The 20,382-nt window shown below is 36.9% G+C and overlaps 1 protein-coding gene across 1 annotated transcript in view; it reads left to right on the plus strand.

The window, feature by feature from the left end:
* Window positions 1–1,059: 1,059 nt before the first annotated feature.
* CFAP69 (cilia and flagella associated protein 69) overlaps window positions 1,060–20,382 on the plus strand; it is a gene marked incomplete at its 5' end in the record, with an annotated part of 28,218 nt that continues 8,895 nt past the window's right edge. Inside the window, 17 exons of the mRNA XM_082752440.1 lie at window positions 1,060–1,200; window positions 1,388–1,444; window positions 2,807–2,872; window positions 3,910–4,019; window positions 5,952–6,028; window positions 7,372–7,470; window positions 10,364–10,513; window positions 10,638–10,815; window positions 11,831–11,954; window positions 13,917–13,965; window positions 14,086–14,207; window positions 14,688–14,904; window positions 15,779–15,943; window positions 17,148–17,266; window positions 17,768–17,886; window positions 18,986–19,067; window positions 20,019–20,211. Coding sequence (XP_082608566.1) covers window positions 1,060–1,200; window positions 1,388–1,444; window positions 2,807–2,872; window positions 3,910–4,019; window positions 5,952–6,028; window positions 7,372–7,470; window positions 10,364–10,513; window positions 10,638–10,815; window positions 11,831–11,954; window positions 13,917–13,965; window positions 14,086–14,207; window positions 14,688–14,904; window positions 15,779–15,943; window positions 17,148–17,266; window positions 17,768–17,886; window positions 18,986–19,067; window positions 20,019–20,211 — 2,068 coding nt within the window. The remainder of the gene's footprint in view (window positions 1,201–1,387; window positions 1,445–2,806; window positions 2,873–3,909; window positions 4,020–5,951; window positions 6,029–7,371; window positions 7,471–10,363; window positions 10,514–10,637; window positions 10,816–11,830; window positions 11,955–13,916; window positions 13,966–14,085; window positions 14,208–14,687; window positions 14,905–15,778; window positions 15,944–17,147; window positions 17,267–17,767; window positions 17,887–18,985; window positions 19,068–20,018; window positions 20,212–20,382) is intronic.

Consider the following 20,382-nt stretch of genomic DNA (forward strand, 5'->3'; position numbering starts at 1 on the left):
GCTGAACAACCCCAGCACCCTTGGCCTGTATTCATAGGAGGTGCTCCAGCCCTCTGATCATCTTCATGGCCCTCCTCTGTACTCACTCAAACAGGTCCACATCCTTCTTATATTAATTAATAAAAATTCACATTAATTAATATGAAATTCTCCAAAGAAATGCCCAAATCCTACCAAGAGCAGCTGAACTGGGAATCTACCAGAACACCTGTGAGGACACCCAGTACGAGGCCGTTGCCTTTTGCTGTTACTATCTGGGGATACACAGCTCTCCTCCTCCAGGTGTATCAGCCCAGTGTGAAGGACGGGGCAATCCCAGACAGGTTGGAGTTGGTGGGCTCTGCCATGCTCCCATTTGGGAGAGAGCATCTCAGAGCACTAACACATGCCTGTTTCATGGGGTACACACACACACCTGTTTCATGGGGTACGCATATCCCATGGAAGCTATGAGCAAGTTGAAAATATTATGTTTAATATACATTATGTTTATGCTTCTGTCCACTTATGCTTCTGTCCCTTCTTTTATTACTTTCCAGGCATTAGTCACCCATGTTTTGTACCGGTCTATGCAGATAAAAAGAGTCTTTTCCCCCTTTTCTCTACAGTGTGGCTTCCCCAGAGCCACAGTTTATCTACAGAGGTGTCTCATCGTGAAATGTGTCATGACCAAAAACTGGGGATCTGCCAGCCGCTTCCCTCCAGCTGTCTCTGCATTGTGTATGGACGGGGAAATGGTTTTCTCGCGGTCTAGAGCAGGCTCAGGAATGGCACTAGCGGTGGGGTGGTAGCACCACTGGTGCCAGCACCGGAGGAGTGGCAGCACCGGCGGGTGCACCACAGGGCACTCAGCAGCCGGGCTGTCCCCACAGCGGGTCCCGCTTCCCGCTGCAGGCTGCCGGAGCCCCGAGGTGCTCCAGCCCCAGCCCCAGCCCGGCGTGGGTCGCCCACCGGCCGGGCCCCCACGGGCCTGGGCTCGGGCAGGCGGTGCCGCCCCGCTCCCATGGCAACAGCGCCGATGCCGCGGGCGGGCGGCGGCAGCCGGGCTCCCCGTCCTCCATGTCCTCCCTGGCCGAGCCCCCCGCCTCACGGGCGCTGTCCCGCTCCCCGGCCCGCTCCCCAGCGCTGTCGCCGGCCCTCGGCCCCTCTCGCTGCGGCGGGGAGCGGCGCCAGGGAGCCCCGGACGGCGGAGCCAGCCAGGTGAGCCCCCGGGCGCGCTGCCCTCATGGCGGCCCGGGCTGGGGCTGGGGCTGGGCGCTGCAGGCAGACGGGCTCTGCCCGGCCTTGGGGCGTTCCCTGTTGCATCAGCGTGGCACTCGCAGGTTTTAAGGTTTAAGCACTTTTTAAGGTGAGTCTAACGATGTTAAAAAGCGTGGCTGTTTTCTAGGAGACGCGGTCAGCGGATCTGAATCATGCCATCAGGCTACTTGGAGATTCTGACTCCGTAAGTGAGACCTCGTTATTTCTGTTTCACCAGCTGTAATGGGCTCAAAACAAACAAACACAATTGCAGTTGTATCTATCCCAAATAAAACCAGCTGCCACTGGTGGCTGCAGCTCCAAAGCACAAAGCTGAAGTATTTGTACTAGTCTTTGAACGCTTTTTAAAAAAGATGCCCTCTTTAATAGGAAATGACGTCTATGAATTGAGTTTTGTGGGTGTTTTTGTTTGTTTTGTTAAATATCCCCGTATGTCCTCACATGGGTACTTTTCCAAGACAAGACAAAAGTGTGTGCATTTATAAACTAGATGTGCAATCTTGCTAATCTGGGAGTTTTATGGTGCTGAAACCCACAGCTGAAAAATGGAAATACATACAGACTTATTCAAAGTATGACAGGAATTTATCAAATTGCCCAAGTTAACTGCTAACACTTCTCCAGGGAGATGATTTTAAAGGAAGGATAACTATACAATGTTCAGCATTCAAGAACAAATACAACTTCCTAGCCACACAGGAGAGCAGTATCTCATGGGCTTCCACAGACTGGTGTTTGTCTCCACAAGAAGATTTGGCAGACTAAATTCACTAAGCCATTAGTCACTTTTGATCTAGAAACTTAATAATTTATATTCTTAGGAATTGTTTAAACATACCACCTTCTAGTATTTTGTCCTGCAGAGAAATAGAGAACTAGTTCATGTCTTTTTTCTTTTTTTATTCCTTCTGAATAAGGAACACTCAGAATAAGTTTACAGACTGAAGAAAAATACTCTGCATGATATTGTTTATTGCTCCTCTAGACAGCATAGGGTATCTGATGAAATGCCCTCAGGATTCTGGGCTTGTAGATTCCTGAAACAACTTTCTGGCCTGCCTCAATTTGCAGTGCTCTTGCCCAGTGTGGAGGTGCTTGGGAGAGCTGGAATGAACACAGATACCCTTGGCACACCCTGCCATATCCTTATGTCAGTTGTTTTGCAGACTCTTTCCTAGTGGTTGTAGAGCTTCACTCTAATAACCTCAGATCTACATTTTTACACATTTATGTCATGTGTAACATAGGTTTGATTTTCTTAGCAAGTTCTCATGGAAACCCAAAGAATTTAGTAGAAAGAGCTCACACATTTGAACAAAAGATGCAGTTTTCAAAAGTCTCTTTAGTTACATTTCTAAGTACTGCACTCTTGTGGCTTGATCAAGGGGCTAATCCTCCTGCAAAGCACTTTCAGAATTTCATTTGTGTCTTGTGACTTTTTAATCTGATTTCTACTTTCATTAAAACTTAAAAGGGGACTAATATAATCATTTCATGTTCTAAAGCAAACTGCAATTAAAATCTGCTTTCTGTTTTCGTATTTAAGAGCAATTTGGAAGAAAAACAGTTGAAAGTTCTCAAGAAGGTAGTCAAACGTTTTGAAAATGGGCTTGTATCCTTTTTGACACGGTAGAATTCTAAAGTTGTGGTGTGTTATTGTTATGAATGATAATATTTTGACTTTTCAGCAAACCACTTTTAGGTCTGCTATGCTTCCACATGGAGAGCAGTGATAGTCCACGTGTTCTCATTATTGACCTTCTTATGCACTCATAGCTGAGGTTGGTAGGTTAGCGAGATTCTTGGCTTCCAGATTGATTTGCTACAAAATTAAATAGAGGGATCTCACCTGTACTGTGGTTGGAGGTGTTCAAAACATAATTAGTGTACTTTCAACTCAGAACAGACATGCATAATAATTTTAATTTCTTAAGAAGTAGAAAATGAAATAGCATTGACTTCCAGTGAGTAGATGTTCTAAAGAAAAACAAAGGGTATTTTACCTGAAACATTTTTGTATTTACAGTAAAATTGAAAGAAGTAATGAGAAGTACTAGGGAAAACGTAGGCATGTGGAAAGAGTGATTAATTTCATACATTTCAATTAATTGTCATAGTGATTTAAGCTATCACATTTCTTCTCAGTTGAGCTGTGGCTAAGCTCTTAAAGACAGTTTCCTTGAGTAAGTGCATTGGTAGTAACTTGGAAGTCTCAGTGACCAGTTAGTTTCAATCTTGTGCCTCTAAATTAGATTATATGTGTTCAGATCCAAACTTTCAATCTTTAGTACCCCAATTTAGCCACTTAGGATTTAAATGCCTCAGGGCTGTTTCAGATAGAATTTAGAAAGGTAAATCTGTCACTGTGATATAAAAGCTTTCCATCCCTTATTTTTTTTGGTACTCAGTGCTGAACCACCAGTGAGTTCAGCTGATGAGAAAGCTAAATAAGAGCTGCAAGAGTTCTGCTTCCTTAAAAGTAAGTTTGCTTCTGAAGGCCTAAGTATAGATTCGTACGCTTCATTTTAGTCATCTGACTTTGACAGCATTGGCCTTGGTTGTATCTTTGGAGAATGATAACTACAGTTTTCAAGGTTTTCTTCTAATTTATAGCAATGCAATCTGATTTCCTTAACTTTAAATTAAAAGCCCCTTAAGGATTTAGCACAAATAATTGACATTCTTAACCTGTGTGCAGAAAAAGTAAATGAACAAGAAGCTTTCATCGAGCCTGTATGTGAACTTATTAAACTATGTGGGTAAGTATTTAAGCCCTTCTTTTAGAGATCTCAAACACTATTAATTAACATGTTCGTACATTTTCTAAGGCAACTCACTGTATGGCACCTATATAGAAGGCATCTTTATCTGCAAGGCATCAGTTGTGTCATCCTTCCTTATTATGAACTGTTACCTTGAGTCCAATTTCTGTTGGCATGAAGGATCCAATTTAGGAATTGAGTATCTGTGCAGCCATGTATTACATCATGAAAAACTGTATTATAATTGGCTCCAGTGTGCTGGAAGCAAGATTCCCCAAGGTGTCTCATTGCCTAGAGTAACTTGTTCAGGGACTGCTGGCCCCAAGAGATTCAGCTGTTAAGTCTTGCTGAGGTGTGTTGCTGTTTCAAACAAGCTTTCTAAGTGAGTTTAAAATATTGACACTTCACCTGAAGGTAAACTTTATGAAATGACAAGCCATATTGGAGAAGAAAAAGAATCATAATAGTTGGAGGATTTGGGATTTATAATTGCTTTACAAATGTATTGCATTTTTTTTTTTTGCTTTTTTTTTTTTTTTTTTTTGCATTGACATACTGTACTTTAAATTATTTGTAGAATAGAATTCAAGTGTTACATGTACTTGCCCATGGTTTCCTTCTTCTGAAGAGCTTAATAAAGCCACTTACGGGATTTTTGTAGCTACGGTTACTTGTGTATTTAATTATAATTGGTGAGAACAAGGAAGAGAAAAATTATGCCAGACAGTAAATTTCTAAGCCGAGTATTCAAACAGGATTTTACATTGCTTCATTTCAGCAGTTGGTTTTAATAAACATACAACTTCTGAGCTGAATATTTTACTTTCTAGAGCAGTTATACTGCTTTCCTTTGCTGCCACACAGTGGAGAATGAGAAAGTACCTTATGAAGTTTGATTTTCTTCTGTGTGGCAGAAACATGACAAAACTGAGAATGGGGATATAAAGTCAATAAAAGTAGTACTTGCATAGTGGTTCAGCAATTTTGGTTTATGCAATAAATATATTTTGGAAGTTTGTGCCCTTGGGTTTAGCTTTAATTTTTATATTATGGAAATTCTCCTACCATTCACTACTATTTCATATGACAAAGAGAAGCCTGTAACTAGAAGGAAGGGCTGTTATTTAAAAATTCCTTTCAGATACTAGAAGTCACATAGTAGAATTTTCCACTCTTTCGTAACTACTGCTGTTTGCTGTCTTCTTCCCACTTTTTTTCAGTGTCTGTTTCTTTTTTTGTTTTCCCTTTTTATTCCATTATTTGATCTCTCCTTTCTTTTTCTCTGGCTGTGTTTACAGAGGTAAACCAACCGGAAAGCTGTTTCTGCACTATGAGCAGCAGAGACCTTAGCATAACATGGCAATGTTTACTGTTAGAGAATTTTTAGTACTTACATGTTTATGCCGTATCTGAATGTTTTGCAAATGTTATTGGATATTTCTTAATATCCTGTTTTTAAAAATGCATGCGTAATTGGACTATTTGGAGTCTGTTCATTGGTTTTATTTTCATCCATTTCTAGAGATCTTGTTCAGGGATTTGATCCTTTTTTCCATCTCTGCACATGTCTATTCACAGTGAGACTCTGGAATAACATGATAGTGCCTCGGTTCTAGGAGTCCATCCTCCACACTGAAATGACATTTGCTTGTTCAGAGTTTTTCTTATTGTACAGAACATGAATTATAGTACATACTCACAGACAACTTCTCTATTTGCCAAAATGTAACTGCCAGATTACGGAACTGAACTTTCAATGTTGTAGAATCAACATTGCAAAGATGTATTTTCCCTGGGAAAAGTCTTTATTTGCAAATATATATATATATGTAAAGGCAGAACAGAAAATCTGTTGAGCTTTTCTGGTGCATTATTGGAGAGAGTATTCTTCTGTAGTGTTTCAAGTATTATTTTAATGTTTTTTTGTAGGTTACCATTTCAAAAAAAGAAATTATCAGATGAAGTAAGCTATTCTGTGACAGTTTCAAAATCCATTGCACAACTTGGTGAGTGTATACCGAGATGCCACAATGCCATCAATGTGATAAAATTAACTGTATCTTTATCACAATTTTAATTGTTTGTTATTTCCCTAGTAAGTGCAAGTAATTTCTTTCAATTACTTGGTACTTTTTAGCATTTAGAACCTGTTCTTATTTTGCTGTGCAGCTCACCCAGAGCTTAGCTAGCAAAGTTACCTGTTTGCCAGTGTCAGTAGCTATGAGAGATAGTTTTAACAGTACAGCTGAAGAACTAAACCTGTGTGTATCCTGTTTGATTTCATTTCACTCTGAGAAATGTGTGTATTGCTATAAACACTGGGATAAGGGGAATACACTTCCTTCATGCTTCTTTGAATCCAAATGGAAGAAACAAGTGAGAAAATTATAACTCTTGACTCCAAGCTTCAACATCTAAAAGCCTGAGATTTATCACTTACAAAGGCAAAATACAGCAAGTCAGCGTAGTGCCATGCCTTTCTAGGAGCATCTTGCATCTGAGCCATCGTCTTCTGTTACTCAGGAATCCATTTTAAGAGAGCTTTTGAGCAAACGGTGTCCCAGTGTCACTGGATGTTGTAGTAGCAAAATATCTTATGACTTTGAATGTGGTATTTTTAATTTTCAAAGAAAATGCTGCAAGTGCTATAGGTCAAGAAGGATAGAGAATGGAGTACCAGTGATCTGTTAGCTAACTTGTTGGAAAGATTTAAATAGAGACGTAACGCAATCAGCCTGTCACAAGTGGAAAAATACTATCCCTGAAATGGGTGAGAAAAAAGTAATTCTTAAAAGTCTTTATTTTCACAGGCACGGGTGGCAGAATGGCTTCTCAGTTTCTGCTAGTTCCAGATTCTCTGTAGCCTGTCCAAAAAGACATTACAGTCAGAAAGATCATTTATATTATCCATGCTAGGCCCTGGTAGGTCTCAAAGGCTCTCTTCTTATCTTGTGGAAAAGGAATTCTTTCCGTGCTCCCATTTTGTCATATCATGTCTGCTAGAAGAAGAGTGCCTGACATCGTTATGATGACAGCAGCCTCGTGTAGTAGCTTAGTGCTGAGAGTACCTTCTGGAATAACATCCAGTCTCCTATAAGAATCTGTAGACATAAAGCAGAGGAGGTCACTTTTTGATAAACTGTTTGCTACTCCTCCGAGACCACTTTGTCCTATTGATTGTTATAGTCCTTGTCCCTGGAGTGTTTTATAATCAAACTTCTCATGATGTGGAAAGATTTGTAAGGGGGTATGACCAAAGGAGACACTAAGTACTGTAATACAAGTGTTAAGATGAATTTCTAAAACAATTGTAAACTTTGTAAATTATTTTTTTTTCTGTTTCTGATAGGTTATCTGATGAGGGTGCCAAGCTCTCAAGTTAGAATACAAATCTGTAAGTGTATAATTAGCTTTTATAAGGCGGAGCTACCGAGAAAACTACTCTCAGGTAAAGCACAGTATTTATAAGTGTCAGAAGAAATCTGTTTAATAATCCTGACTAGTTTGAAATGGCTTTTTAAATGGGATGATTTTTTCTGTATAACTATAGTTACTGTATCTCAAATATTAAATACATTGGTAGGTGTACAATTCATATTTTTATACACATAAGCACTCAAAATCTGAAATTATTTATCAAAGTGCAATGAATTAATTGTACTTATGGGACTAGGATTAAATAGTATCCAGAAAACGTGAAGTAGTCACAGGTTCTCTGAAACATGGCTAATGGAGGAAGAAAGAGTAATTAGGATCAGAGTTAAAAGAAAGGAAATATAATTTTCAATCATGTGTGTGTAGCCTGGAGAGTAACAGCTCTGGTTTCACTCATGTTGCCTTTGAGGTGATCTGCACCCATCTAAATTTGATCATATTCATGTTATATGGAAACATTTGAGCATAGGCTCTGAATAAATTATGGGACGTATCTTTGGAGAAAGAAACTGATGATGTGGGCAGATGAGCTCAAGCACGATCCTGTGATACTATGGAAAGGCGTGCAAACTCTCATCAGAATCCACTAGTATTTATTCCTCTTAGAGGGGCACAAAATCACATGCTGCAAGACAATACTAGGCTTATAGACAGCCAAGCTACAGTTGAGCTTTGGCACAGTGTGGATTCAGAGCGCAGCTGAGGTAGCATGCTGGACTTTAATATGCTCCCTTGCTGTGTTCCTACAGTGTGGCATTAGCTCCTGTGCCCTCTTGCTAGTTTTTATTTATTTTGGGAATCCTAAAGAAGCTGCTTCTACAACAGCCCTCACAAGATTCTGGAAATACAAAAACATATAGACTTGGTTTTCCCTTACAAGAGGGACTCCAAGTTCTACGAGCACTTACGTGTGCATTTAGTTGTATATATCTGTAAATCATTCCAACAATGTAATTGAATATTAAATACTGAGAGATGTTATTCTGCAGATTTAGAAAACAGGACGTGCTATCTCAAAAATAATAATCAAATATGTGTATATATCTCAGTCTGATTTTTTTTATTTTTTTATTTTTTATGAAATTCTTCATCTCTAAGTATATTTGAAATCATGCCAAAGTTTGGTCCTGTAAGATGCTGAGCGTTTGGGTCTGATGCAGCCAAATCCAAATCACCTTCTTAACTTCAAGCATCTGGGAAGCCTACAACTCAAATAGTTATTACTTTCCTTGGTATTTTGCACCTCTGAGGGCTGATTTCGCAGTCATTCACAGGGTCTGAGTTATTACAGGCAGTTTCACCATTACAAGAGCTCACCATGGGACCCAGGATTGCTTGGAATAAAGGAGTCACGTAAGGTGTTTAAAAATAGTAACCACAGAAGAATTCTAATAAATCATATAAAGTTGTTGTTTTGCTGGAAACCATGAGTGTAGAATAGGAACATAAGAATGACCATGTGAAGGTAAATAAATGTAGGATATGACAGAGCAGGTGATCAGAATATAAGAAGAATGTAAGCAAACACACCATGATATTTTCTCACAGTATATTGTCCCATTTTCAAAGCCTCTGTTTTAGAGGATTCCTAAATTAGGATTTCTTTTATTTTTTCTTTTATTCTTAACCTTGATGGGTTTTATTCTTAACACACCTTGATCTCACCTCTTCTGTGAGATTTTCTAACTGTTTTCATATCTATTTACATTTCCACTATTCATACAGTTGTGAAAAAGTTGTTTTAGCAATTGGAAAATACTTTCTTTCTATTTGTCTTAAATCTGTTGATTTTGAACGATATTATCTGCTATTCATCTTGTAAGCAACAGGAAAAAATATTCTTTATTAATCTTCTTTGTGCCATTTTTCATTTTATGTCTCTCCTATCCTCTCTTAATCACCTCTTTTCCAGGTCTAGAAGCCAGATCAGTTTGAACTCGTTAGCTTTTCTTGTAAGCTTTTCAAAGCTTCTAATAGTACTTGTAGCAAAAACTTGCTACCTGTAGTTGTTTTTTTTTAAAGGTCTGCTCTGTCTTTTGAGATGTGGGAGGCTGGAATTGCTAAGTCTACTAGATACTGGCATGCCAGGCACTGTCTCAGTGCTATTCTGTTTTATTTGCTGTACTCTTTAACAATTCTTAATATTTCCTTTGATCTTTTTACCATCCCCCAGAAACTGAGATGATGATTTCCTAGAGCAGTCCATAAAGTTTTATTACCTGTAAAATTATACCAATTTAGAACCCATGAGAGTTTATGCTTAATTAAAACTGCCTTTCATCACGTGCATTATTTGCATTTATCAGTTCTACATTTCTTATCATCTGCTATTTATATAAGCTATTTAAGATAAACTTTACATTCAGAAGTTAGCATATATAAATTTATTTTCTTGATGCTTTGCCTTCCTCTGTAATTTAGTAATGAAATATGGATTTGCATTTGCATGGACAAAATGTCAAAACAGGGATGCATCAGAAATTCAGGCTTTTAAATCAAAGGTTGGATCCATGTATTTTAAGTAACATCATAGTAGAAAGCATTAATTCTCTAGTGAATAGGCTATGGGAAATAACTAGGTCCTGCACATTGCATGACCTGAATAAGGAATTTCACCTAGTGAAGTATGCCTACTTCACTTTCACTTTGCTAATTCTAGAAAGCAATCTATGTGTTTGTATAGCATTTTAGTCTTCCAGAGGGGTAAGTCTATTGGATACGGCTTAGGCACTATTAATACTCCTATATAAGAAAAGTAGCTCCTGTTTATTAGATTTTTTTTTTTTCCATTGGTTTTAAATTTAAGGAAATATGGTACCCCCATCTTAATCTTTTTTGATAACAAATTTATGAGTAACCAAAATTCAGAATTTACTGCATTATAACTAAAGCTCTTCTATGTGCAGGTTACCAGCCAACAAGCGCAAACTATAAGATTGAGATGGCTGAATTAGGAGGATTAGCAGAAACTTTTGTTTTATCTCTAGCAATAGTTGAAAATGAACTTACTGAGAAGTTGTGGGTACTCAAAGCTCTCCAGCATCTCTCCAGCTCTGGTTAGTACAAACAGTTCTTTCAACAGTCTCACTACCTCTGATCTTAAATCATTTGTTCTCTGAACATACCTAAAACAATTGGTAACCTACATAGAATTAATTATTCAGATTTTCATGATTTCAGGAGTAAATTGCAGACACATGTTGAAGGCCCAAGCAGCCAGCAGACTCTGCTTGTATCTAAATGACGTTGATCCCTCAGGACAGCTGGTGTTCCGCTCATCAGAAATCCTATGGAACCTGTTAGAAAACACCTCAAAAGAAGAAGTCGTTAATCAGCTCAGTAGCTTGGAATGTGTACAGTAAGTACATTGAAGCATTTTATGAATTAGTATTTTGTTTTTGGAGACAATCAAATCATTTCTGTTGTGTTGTATTTTGTTTTAAATAAATTGAGAGAAAATACAAAAGGGGAGTGAAGGTCTGCCATTAAGTCCTCATTAAGTTTTCAGTGTTGCACATCTGCTTCTCCAAAATTAAAGTACTGCAGAATCAGTCATTATAGCCGAGCAGCACATGATTTAGACCCCTCAAGCATCTGTTTCTGTTTCACTAAGTTAGATAACACTGTTGCCTATGAAACGCCAGGAAATTATATATGATAGGAGAAGTGCCTGCTGGGTAGCTTACAAACTTTGTGGTCAGAGTCCTTTTGAAAGCCCATCCAGTAAACTCTGAAAGTATTTCATTGTCAAACCTGACTTTATTCCATAAACCACTGTGATCTACCAGCAGTTGTTTCTGTTACAGGGCAAGAGGGAGGTCAAGAGACCTGTGCTGTGGTGCATATGTGCAAGAGATATAGGCCAAACTTCTGCTTGATGAAAAAATAATGGCACCATTTTCAAGCTCATGTGTTAGGCCCAGTAGGTCAATATTACTGCACCATTGAAATGCATATAGTATAAAATTAGTAGGAAAGTGTGTGTTATGAAATACAAGGCTTAGTTCTTGATCATCTGCTGGGGTTGGTAGTGGGTTCTCCCTTAGTGAGTGTTTCCACTACTTGGTACTAGGCCACCTCTTCTCAATAATCACTCAACAGCAGCCAGTTCCTTGTTTGAGAAAATATTAATTTACTTTCAATTAATTCATTATAACACATACACTAGAAGCTGTGGCTGGTAATACATGCACCTTGCATGTATCCTTAAGTTGAATTTCTAGTAGTACACATAAGAATCCATGTCATAATATTTTTTTTGCTGTTGAACCCTAAGGCTGTGAAAAGTAAGATGCTGAATGAGGATCCATAGAACTCGAGCTGTCTAAAATAAGAATATGAAGAGAGTAAAATACCTTTCACTTTCTTTTAAGTGCATTGAAGGAAGTATTCATAGACTTGCTCTTACATGGTTTCCGCCATTATGATCGTCAGCTAAGGAACGACCTCCTGGTGATTGCCACATTAGTGGCTGAAAATCCTGCAGCACCTATGATTGTAAGTATTCATAGTTATATTTTTAAGGCTACTAAGATTTCCTTTAATATTATGTGCTTAATATTTTTCCTTGTTAAGAAAGAGCTAAGCACAAATGGAACCTTAGGTCTGCTGAGCAGGAAACCACTTTCTACAATTCTACCTCAGAGAGATTTCAAATCCATGTCATTAGCTTGGAGCACTAGCATCAACCAACCTTATTTGGTACCTAGGAAATTAAGCTTACACCGTTCATGTGCAAAAGCAACATTAGCTCTTGCCTTCCTATACAGATTCTCAGATATGCCATTCTGTTACAGTGAGTTTTGCACTAAATCTAATTTGTTGTTTGGAGACATAAGAGTACAAGCTGTATTCAAATAGCACAAATTCATCTGAAGTACCTTTACCTTTACCTTTTGAAGGGTCCTTCAAAAATAAGCTCAGAAGCTCTAAGATGCTGAGAAGAGAATGAATTAGATCCACTTAATGAGGCACACGAATTCCTTCTAAGACTAGGTCACCTAATGTAGTCCGTAATGCATTATCATGACTTGCCTAAAAAGTAGATGACTCATTCTTTTGTTATAGAGTGTTTGCATTCCAGAATTTTCATGAGGAATCTACATACATGTAGAAGTTGACTTTTTATAACTGTTGATATTCTTTTACTGTCTTGTTTTACAGTTGAGGTTTAGAACTTTAAATGAAGTTGTGACGTACGTATTGAATAATTAAGTAATCAAATTCCTGTTTATGTAGATCTATTGGTTGTTCAGGAATGGATTACTTTCAGGGAACTCATATATAAGCTTCAGTAGAAGTTTCCCAGTTGGCTGTATTACCAAATAGATTTAATAGTCTGTAATTAAGATTACAGATTCTTCATTCATTTTTTCCATTTTATCACTAACCATTATGAAATGTCTGTTATACTATTGCAGCAACATATCTGATATCTAAACATTCAAATTGTCTGGCTGCAGAAACAGGGTGTTTTTTCCTACAAGAAAAATAACCAGTGCACAGTATTTTAATTCCTTGTACTACAACGATGAAAAATTGTTTCAATGTAAGCAAAAACTTCCAGAGCTAGGTTGAATGTATTCAAGCCCAGCTTGTCCAGGATGCATTTAATAAGCTGCTGCACAATAAGAACAGCTTAATTCTGCATGGATGTCTGTGCTGTGTTCTGTTAGCTCTCCTCATGCTGGGAGCTGGTGGAAGGCTCTGTGGTGGCTCTACCAGAGTGCAGAGTCCAAGCTAATGTATTTTGTTGCTCAAGAAGAGCAGCATCCTGTTAACCATGTTTGTATGGCTTATAATCACCTCAGAAATAAAGCTCTTTTGCCTCTAGTGTGCTGTGTAGACAAGCCCTCTCCTTGGTCCTATTCATAATTTTATTAGACGTAACTGTCTTCCTAGCTGTCTAGGAGCTGTGAATTACAGGATTTTATTTTCTGAAATGCATCTTAGCAGCATTTTAGTATATAATATTTGTAATGCAAGTTGCTCATACGTGCTGTTTTCATATGCTTACTTGTAATGCACTGAAGTTGAATATAATAGTGTGCATAACTGAAGGCACCAGATTGTATGCACTGGTCACCCTGATGGACAAACTTGCATGTGCACAAAGGCATTTAAAAAAAAAAAAAAAACAACACGACTCTTACAGTACTGAGAATGCTGTTTTCTTGTGTGGTAGGTTACAATAGTGAATGCATGTGTTTGGGACTTCCCCATACAAGTTCAGACTTGTACTGAATGAGACATGGATTTAATTAATTGTACCCCTAACACTGTATTTAGTATTGTACAGTGTCCAAATTGTTGATCTCCTCTTTGATAAAATTCTGTTTAGTCTGCCATAGGATACATTGTACTCTGTTCTGAAGAAAAAGTAAAACTAAAATTAAATTATCAGTTTTAATTTCACTATAATTTATTTTAATTAATGTATTTATTTTGAATTCCTATTAGGAAAGTGGATTTACAACACTGTTAATAGTACTTGCAACATATACTGAAGGTAAGAGGTAATAATGCATAATTATTATGAAATTATAATACTTCTAGTGAATTTACTTCTATGAATTATAATACTTTTAGTGGAGATTTTGTTGTAACATACGTACTGTTTCCTTCGCAGTTAAAATTCCCAATCCCTTGTTAAAAGGTCTTAAACTTACTTTCTCTTATGAAGACTTTGAGATGAAGAAGTTGTTGTTTAATATTATAGGAATCTTATCTAAAGACCCGCGTGCTGTACAGGTGAGTTCTAACACAGTGGAAGATACAGTAAGCCAAAAAAAGAAAAAAAGTCAAAAGATTCACTATTTAGCTGTCCATCTAACAGTCCCGAAGATTTTAAATTAGTTCTTCTCTAAATCAAGAATTCAGAACCAGATACTACACGTACCAAACCGAGTTTTGCTGTTTGAAAGCAACGTACAGTTTCTGCTTTTGAAAAGTCACAGACCTAAACCATGCTAAGAAAGCTAGCTGATGAGTGACTGCAAAGCATTACTGAAATACAGGTGTAGAACATAACAAAGTTTTACAAACCACAGACTTTGTGAATGCTGCAGAATATAAACAGAGCTTGTCTGTACCTGTACTGTTCCTGACATCTTTTCCCAATAAAAAATAATTTCTTAGTGTAGGACAGATAAAGTAGACTCATCGCTTTAGATTTTCCTTACTCACACGTGAAGCCTTTAAGCTGTATCTCTTTGTCTTTTGAATCTGCAGCTTCTCAGTGAAAATGATGTGATGCCAGCTTTGCTTTATTATGTAAAACCACATCAAAAGCCTGGATTTCATGACTGGTCTGCTTCCCAATATGAAGAATTACAGCTTCATGCAATTGCTATTCTGGCTTCAGTGGCTCCCTTTTTAGTTGATAAATATTTGTCCTGCCAAGCGAATACACTTCTCCTTGTGTTTCTAGAATGGTGTATGGGTCAAGGTCAGTAGATGCTTATGGCTTTCATACACAGTAACCTCAAAACACAGCTCACCTGGACTTAGCTTCTTTGGCAGGAAGGACAAATGTAAAACTTGTGAAGTCCAGATGATTCCTTTTTACATACATCACTTAGGAAGCTAACCTTTAGAAAAATTACTGTAATATTTTTCTTCTGTTGAAGTGTAAGCTGGTATATTTTCTGTGTACCACTATATTGCTCTTCCTGCAGTTGTGCAGGCAGCCACACATCTCTACAGCATGTGCATTAAGCTAATCAGGTATGCTTATTGTCACACCAAATCCAAACAGTAATTCCTGCCGCAGGGAAGTATGTGTTAACTCAAACTCAGAGCTGCACACAGTCAGACAGCTTCTGCACTAAAACTTCCTTGTAGCCATCAGCTGCAAGTGTGAGCTAAACAAATAGATAACTAACTGCACTCAGGCTTCATGGGTTGGTTTTCTGGGGATGGGTAATTTTCATCAGCAGGTAGGCGATCTTTTGCCATAGAGAAATTTTAATTTGTGTGTGATGGAGATAAGAAGATTGATATTATTTATAATGCTGGAGAAGATATTTTAAGTTTTGGAGACTGCTCATTGACCTAGTAAAGTCAGGAAAAAAATAAAAATTAATGTAATAATTTTTAACATTAATCAAAATCAGACCTTTCTTAATGAATATTGTATGGCTTTACATAGAATGGCTTCTTACTAGATTATTTTAAAGAAGAAGCCTTTCTAACGTGAAGATATTTGTTTGCTTGTTTTAGCTAACTTGCACTGGCAAGCCAGTACTTTTTTCCCTGAGAACATTATTGTTATGAACATACACTGTCTGCCAAAGAAAATTCTTGTTGTTATTGCTCCACAGATCCTTTCTTTGGTCAAGGTAATAGTTTCCATGGAACAGGTGGTCGTGGCAACAAACTTGCACAAATGCGCTACAGTCTGAGAGTGCTGAGATCTGTTGTGTCCCTTTATGATGATGCTGTGAACCTTAATTTGTGTGACCAGGGAGCAATTAGCCAGCTACTGGGTAAAGCATGGTTTCTATTGCTGTACTTAAAATTATGTATTTCTGTTGACACTAAGAACATTTTTGTTTTTTCTTACACTGTATTTTTAGTGTGTTACTCCTTTGGTGAAAAAAGTAATATGATTTTTAATTGAGTGAAAGCTGCCCCTAATCTCTTCCTTTATTATACTGCATTTGTTACATCATAGTTTCATTGTGGTAGCCCCAAGGAAATCCAGTCATGAGTCTTGTTCTACTTAAGTCTGTTATTATGTCACTTTACCCAACTATTGTTTAGAAAAACAGAAAATCAAAGCCAGTGCATTGATATATATATATATATATGTATATATATATAAATTTATGTGTATATAAAACATTATAAAGATTAAAATCAGAATAAAACTCCAAAACAATTGTTCCTGCAATTTAGACAATTGCAGAAATACATGCCTACTGTTATATATAAGTTTTAGGTTCTGATACTGTTTTAAGTTGTTATCTTACAATAATACATTTTCCTGTAGTCTGAACTATACTGAAAGGAACAAATTGTTAAGATCTTTTGGAATTTGGAGTATGTTCTAATAGAAAGCCTAGAAATAATAGATTTTGTATTCTCAGCTGACAGTTGAATTCTTGTGAAAACTTACAAATATTAGTGAGAGCAAAAATAACAATATACCTTGCATAGCAGATTCAGACAACTTTTCTTACTTTGAGGGAGATCTGTGTCTGAATGTCCTTCTTTATGGAGTGGTTCCAGGACTAATTTTCTCAGCAGTCGTGGCATTTTATGTCTCTGTGTTTCCACTGACAGTACCAACATTTATGAGGCTGCACAGTAGAGCAGATCGAGAAGCTCTTTTCGTTTTCCTGAGTTGCTTAGTTCAAATCAGTTACCTGAATCTATTGCACTGGCACAATACAAGGAGCATCATAGAGACAGGAACAAGGGGCTGAAAGTACTAGGAAAAAGGCAGTGCAAGCTGCTGTCATTAACTGTCATAAAGAGTAAAGTGCAAAAACTATAGCATCAGAGTGCTGAACCTTCTATAAGGTATTATAAAACATAGGAGATAAAACTTAATAGCATAAGTAGATTTCTGTTAGAGTCTCCTGGTATAAATTTGATTTTTAATTTTTTTTTTTAGATCAGCATCTATAATAGAATTCTGACTTGCATAATAGAACATTCACACGTATAAAATGTATTAATTTACAGATATCCTAAAGTATGCAGCAAACAAATCTAAAGAAAGAGATGATGCCATTCTACTGGAAATCCAAGCTGATACATTATTTATTTTGTCTGCTCTCTGTGAAAATGATGCCCACAGAAAGGTTTGTATCCTTCTACCTCATACTGTGCAGAAAATAACAAAACATGGTACATTTTCATTCAAACAGTACTGTGTTTTTATTTATTTATTTATTTAATTCAAACACAGATGGCACTTGTAATTCCTTGCTAGCAAGTCAGGGCTGTTAACTGGTTTCTGTGATAGTGACAGTTAAAATGCAAAATCACTCAGAAATCCATTAGTGAATACCTCACCTATTTAATTGCTATTTTATGTAATTTTTAAAATGAAAATATGAAAACATGTTGAAGAATGGGGTTATCGGTGAGGAAGAACTAAAAATTTCTTTCTGTTATCTATATCATAAGGAATATATCCTGCTATAACAAGTGGGCCAAATTTATTACAATATAAATAATTTAAATTTAGATTTTAAATTAGATTTTCTTATATGTACATGTAGCTATTTAATACATATAGTTTAATGAAAATGTTGTTTTAATATGATATTTTTAACAATAATAATAATAATTTTCACCAGGAGCTCTTCAGCTATGAAGGAGTGGATATACTTATCCCATTCATTCAGATGGATCCAAAGAAGTTATGTAGTGGATTAGGCCACAATCGTCTCCTTTTCAATGCACTCGACTGCTTGTGGTTAGTGAACTATTTTAGCAGCAGTTACTCTTAAAAATGGTAGCTTACATATTTTAGGCCTACAGTACTACAGCCTTTCTCTGCACATATAGGCCTTATATTTAGAAACTGTAAAAATCATAGTTTGACTAATTAAAAAATAGTACAGAATAAATGGAATATTTTGCATACATTCCCTATACAGGGGCTTAGTATGACAACCTAATTCCCTACACAGCAGTAGAACTCCCTGCTCAGGATGTGACCTCCTGACACCTCAATGCAGTTTCCTAAAAGAGAGGTGTATTTTTAGAGTCTGTAAATACTTTCAGAGGAGTAAAAGCAAGATGAGAATAGACCAATATTAGCTTAAAAATGTGCAGTCATAAAAAGTGTTCCTAAACAGGCAACTTTGGTCTAGAATTTTTTTAAAAGATTGGTATCAGAGAAATTATAGTTTAGTACTCAAATAGGATAAACAAAAATTAATTTGTTTTAAGGCAGGTTGATAAATATATAGAAAACTAAATAATTGCTGTCTGGGAGAAAAGACTGGGCTTAGTGATGCAGGTAAACCCTCTTGTTTCTGCATTGATGATCATGAAATGAGGAAATAAGGAAGCAATAGCATCATTAGTGCTGGTTTTGTGATCATTTTAAGGTGGGAGAAGCAAACTTTTGTGAAAAGAAATTCTTACTTGTCCCACCCCCTTGATTCTGCTGGCAGAAATATTCACACAGCCCTGCAATGAGCCAGACCAGCAATATGATCTAGCTAAATGTCAGCATCTTTTATGGAATGAGTTTTAGTTCAGATTGGTATTCTAATCCATGTTGTACTTAACCTGCCAAATTTCTTGGGCTGCTACAAAGAAGGTGTGCCACTACAAGAGGAGAAAGTGTGGCCAAGTAGGTTATACTTAGTGATACAGTGCAAATGAAAATGGAATTTGTAAATGCACAAGTGCAGGCATATGAAAATCATTTTTCTGCTCCCTGAAGGCATGAAGTTTATTGCATACTAAATATCTTTATGCAATTCAGTAAAATAAATGAGATGTTTTAAGAATGTTCTAAAACATAAAAGTGTTTCCACACGTTGAAATTGTTTCTATTTAAGGTCCTGTGTCGTTGGCTGTTACATTGGAGAAGATTATTTTCTTGAACAACAGGGCATTTTTATTCTTCTGGATTTGCTGGCAGTAGGTATTTTTATTGTTGCAACAAAATAAGAGTACTAAAACAACTTGGAAAATTGAATTTTTAATGGTATGTACAAAGACTATTATAATACTAACAAGAAGTACAGTGTATGAGAAAGGAACGTAATCCACATGCCATATCTGCACGGAAATGATTGGAGAGATCTTCCATGTATCTTTTTTGAAAATAAGCAGTTGGCAGAAAGTCTTAAATTTACTCTTTTTTACAAGGAGACTGACATGTCTGTTTAGAAAAGCACCTCGGTTCTTCATATCAAAGTTAGTAAGAGCAGAGTTAGTATACACTTTAAGGTTTTAAAAGTTTTGATATTTAAAGTCACTTTGTACATGCAGGTTATGTATAGCTATTTCTGTGGGATTTAGGTATACGTATGGCCCAAGCATTTCACCTCAAGAATTTCACGAGATGAGCATGTGCATTGCTGGTTTCATTCCCTCCTCATTCTTGCCAGCCTCCAATGCCCTTGCAATTCAAAGCTACAGACCCTTTCCTACTCTCATTTGCTGCTGAAAGATCTGACCACAGAATAGAACAGACACTCTGTGCCACTGCCTTCTAAATCTGTTTCTTATAAAAATAAATATTATTAGCAGTACCTTGTCCTGAAGCTTTAATTCTCCTTCCTATGAGCCTGGAGGCGCTTATTATGTAGTTCTACACACAGATACATGGTTCTTACATGATCCTACACACATTCCCCTCATGTTCTTTAATTTATGGAACTTTGTATGGCAAGATTCCAGAAACTTGAAAGATTTAAAATGTATATATCTTTATTTATTTATTTATTTATTTTGGGAAACATCTGTAATGAAAAGCTTCTAATTACTTGATCACATATAGGATTTCTCTGTATTTTTTTTATTGGAAGGTAGACTAATACCGTGCTGTGAACAGGTTAAAATGTTTTTCCTTTTCTATTCACCGAGTTAAAGCAAAAAAACCTGTGCAATATAATTCTTGGAATCCTGGTTGAATTTTGCGACAATCCCAGAACCACTTTTCACATCAGTACCTGGCGAGGGGAGAAAGATCAAACAGCAGCTAACCTTCTAATACAGTTATGGAGACAGGAGGAGTTGGACCTGGGAGTCAAACGTGATCGGTACGGAAGGATTGCTGGTAAGTTTTATGATACATATAAAACTATGAGCAGTTTCACTGAATACAGTAAATTAAATATATTTATTTTTGTAACCAGAATCCTAATGAAAGAAAATTACAGTATTTATAGGTTTATGCTGCAGTTCTCACCAAAGCCAAAATACTTTCTATGTATTTTGTTGGAGTCTG

The sequence above is a fragment of the Aythya marila genome (assembly GCF_965140915.1).
Source record: "Aythya marila genome assembly, chromosome: 2".
Lineage (NCBI taxonomy): Eukaryota > Metazoa > Chordata > Aves > Anseriformes > Anatidae > Aythya > Aythya marila.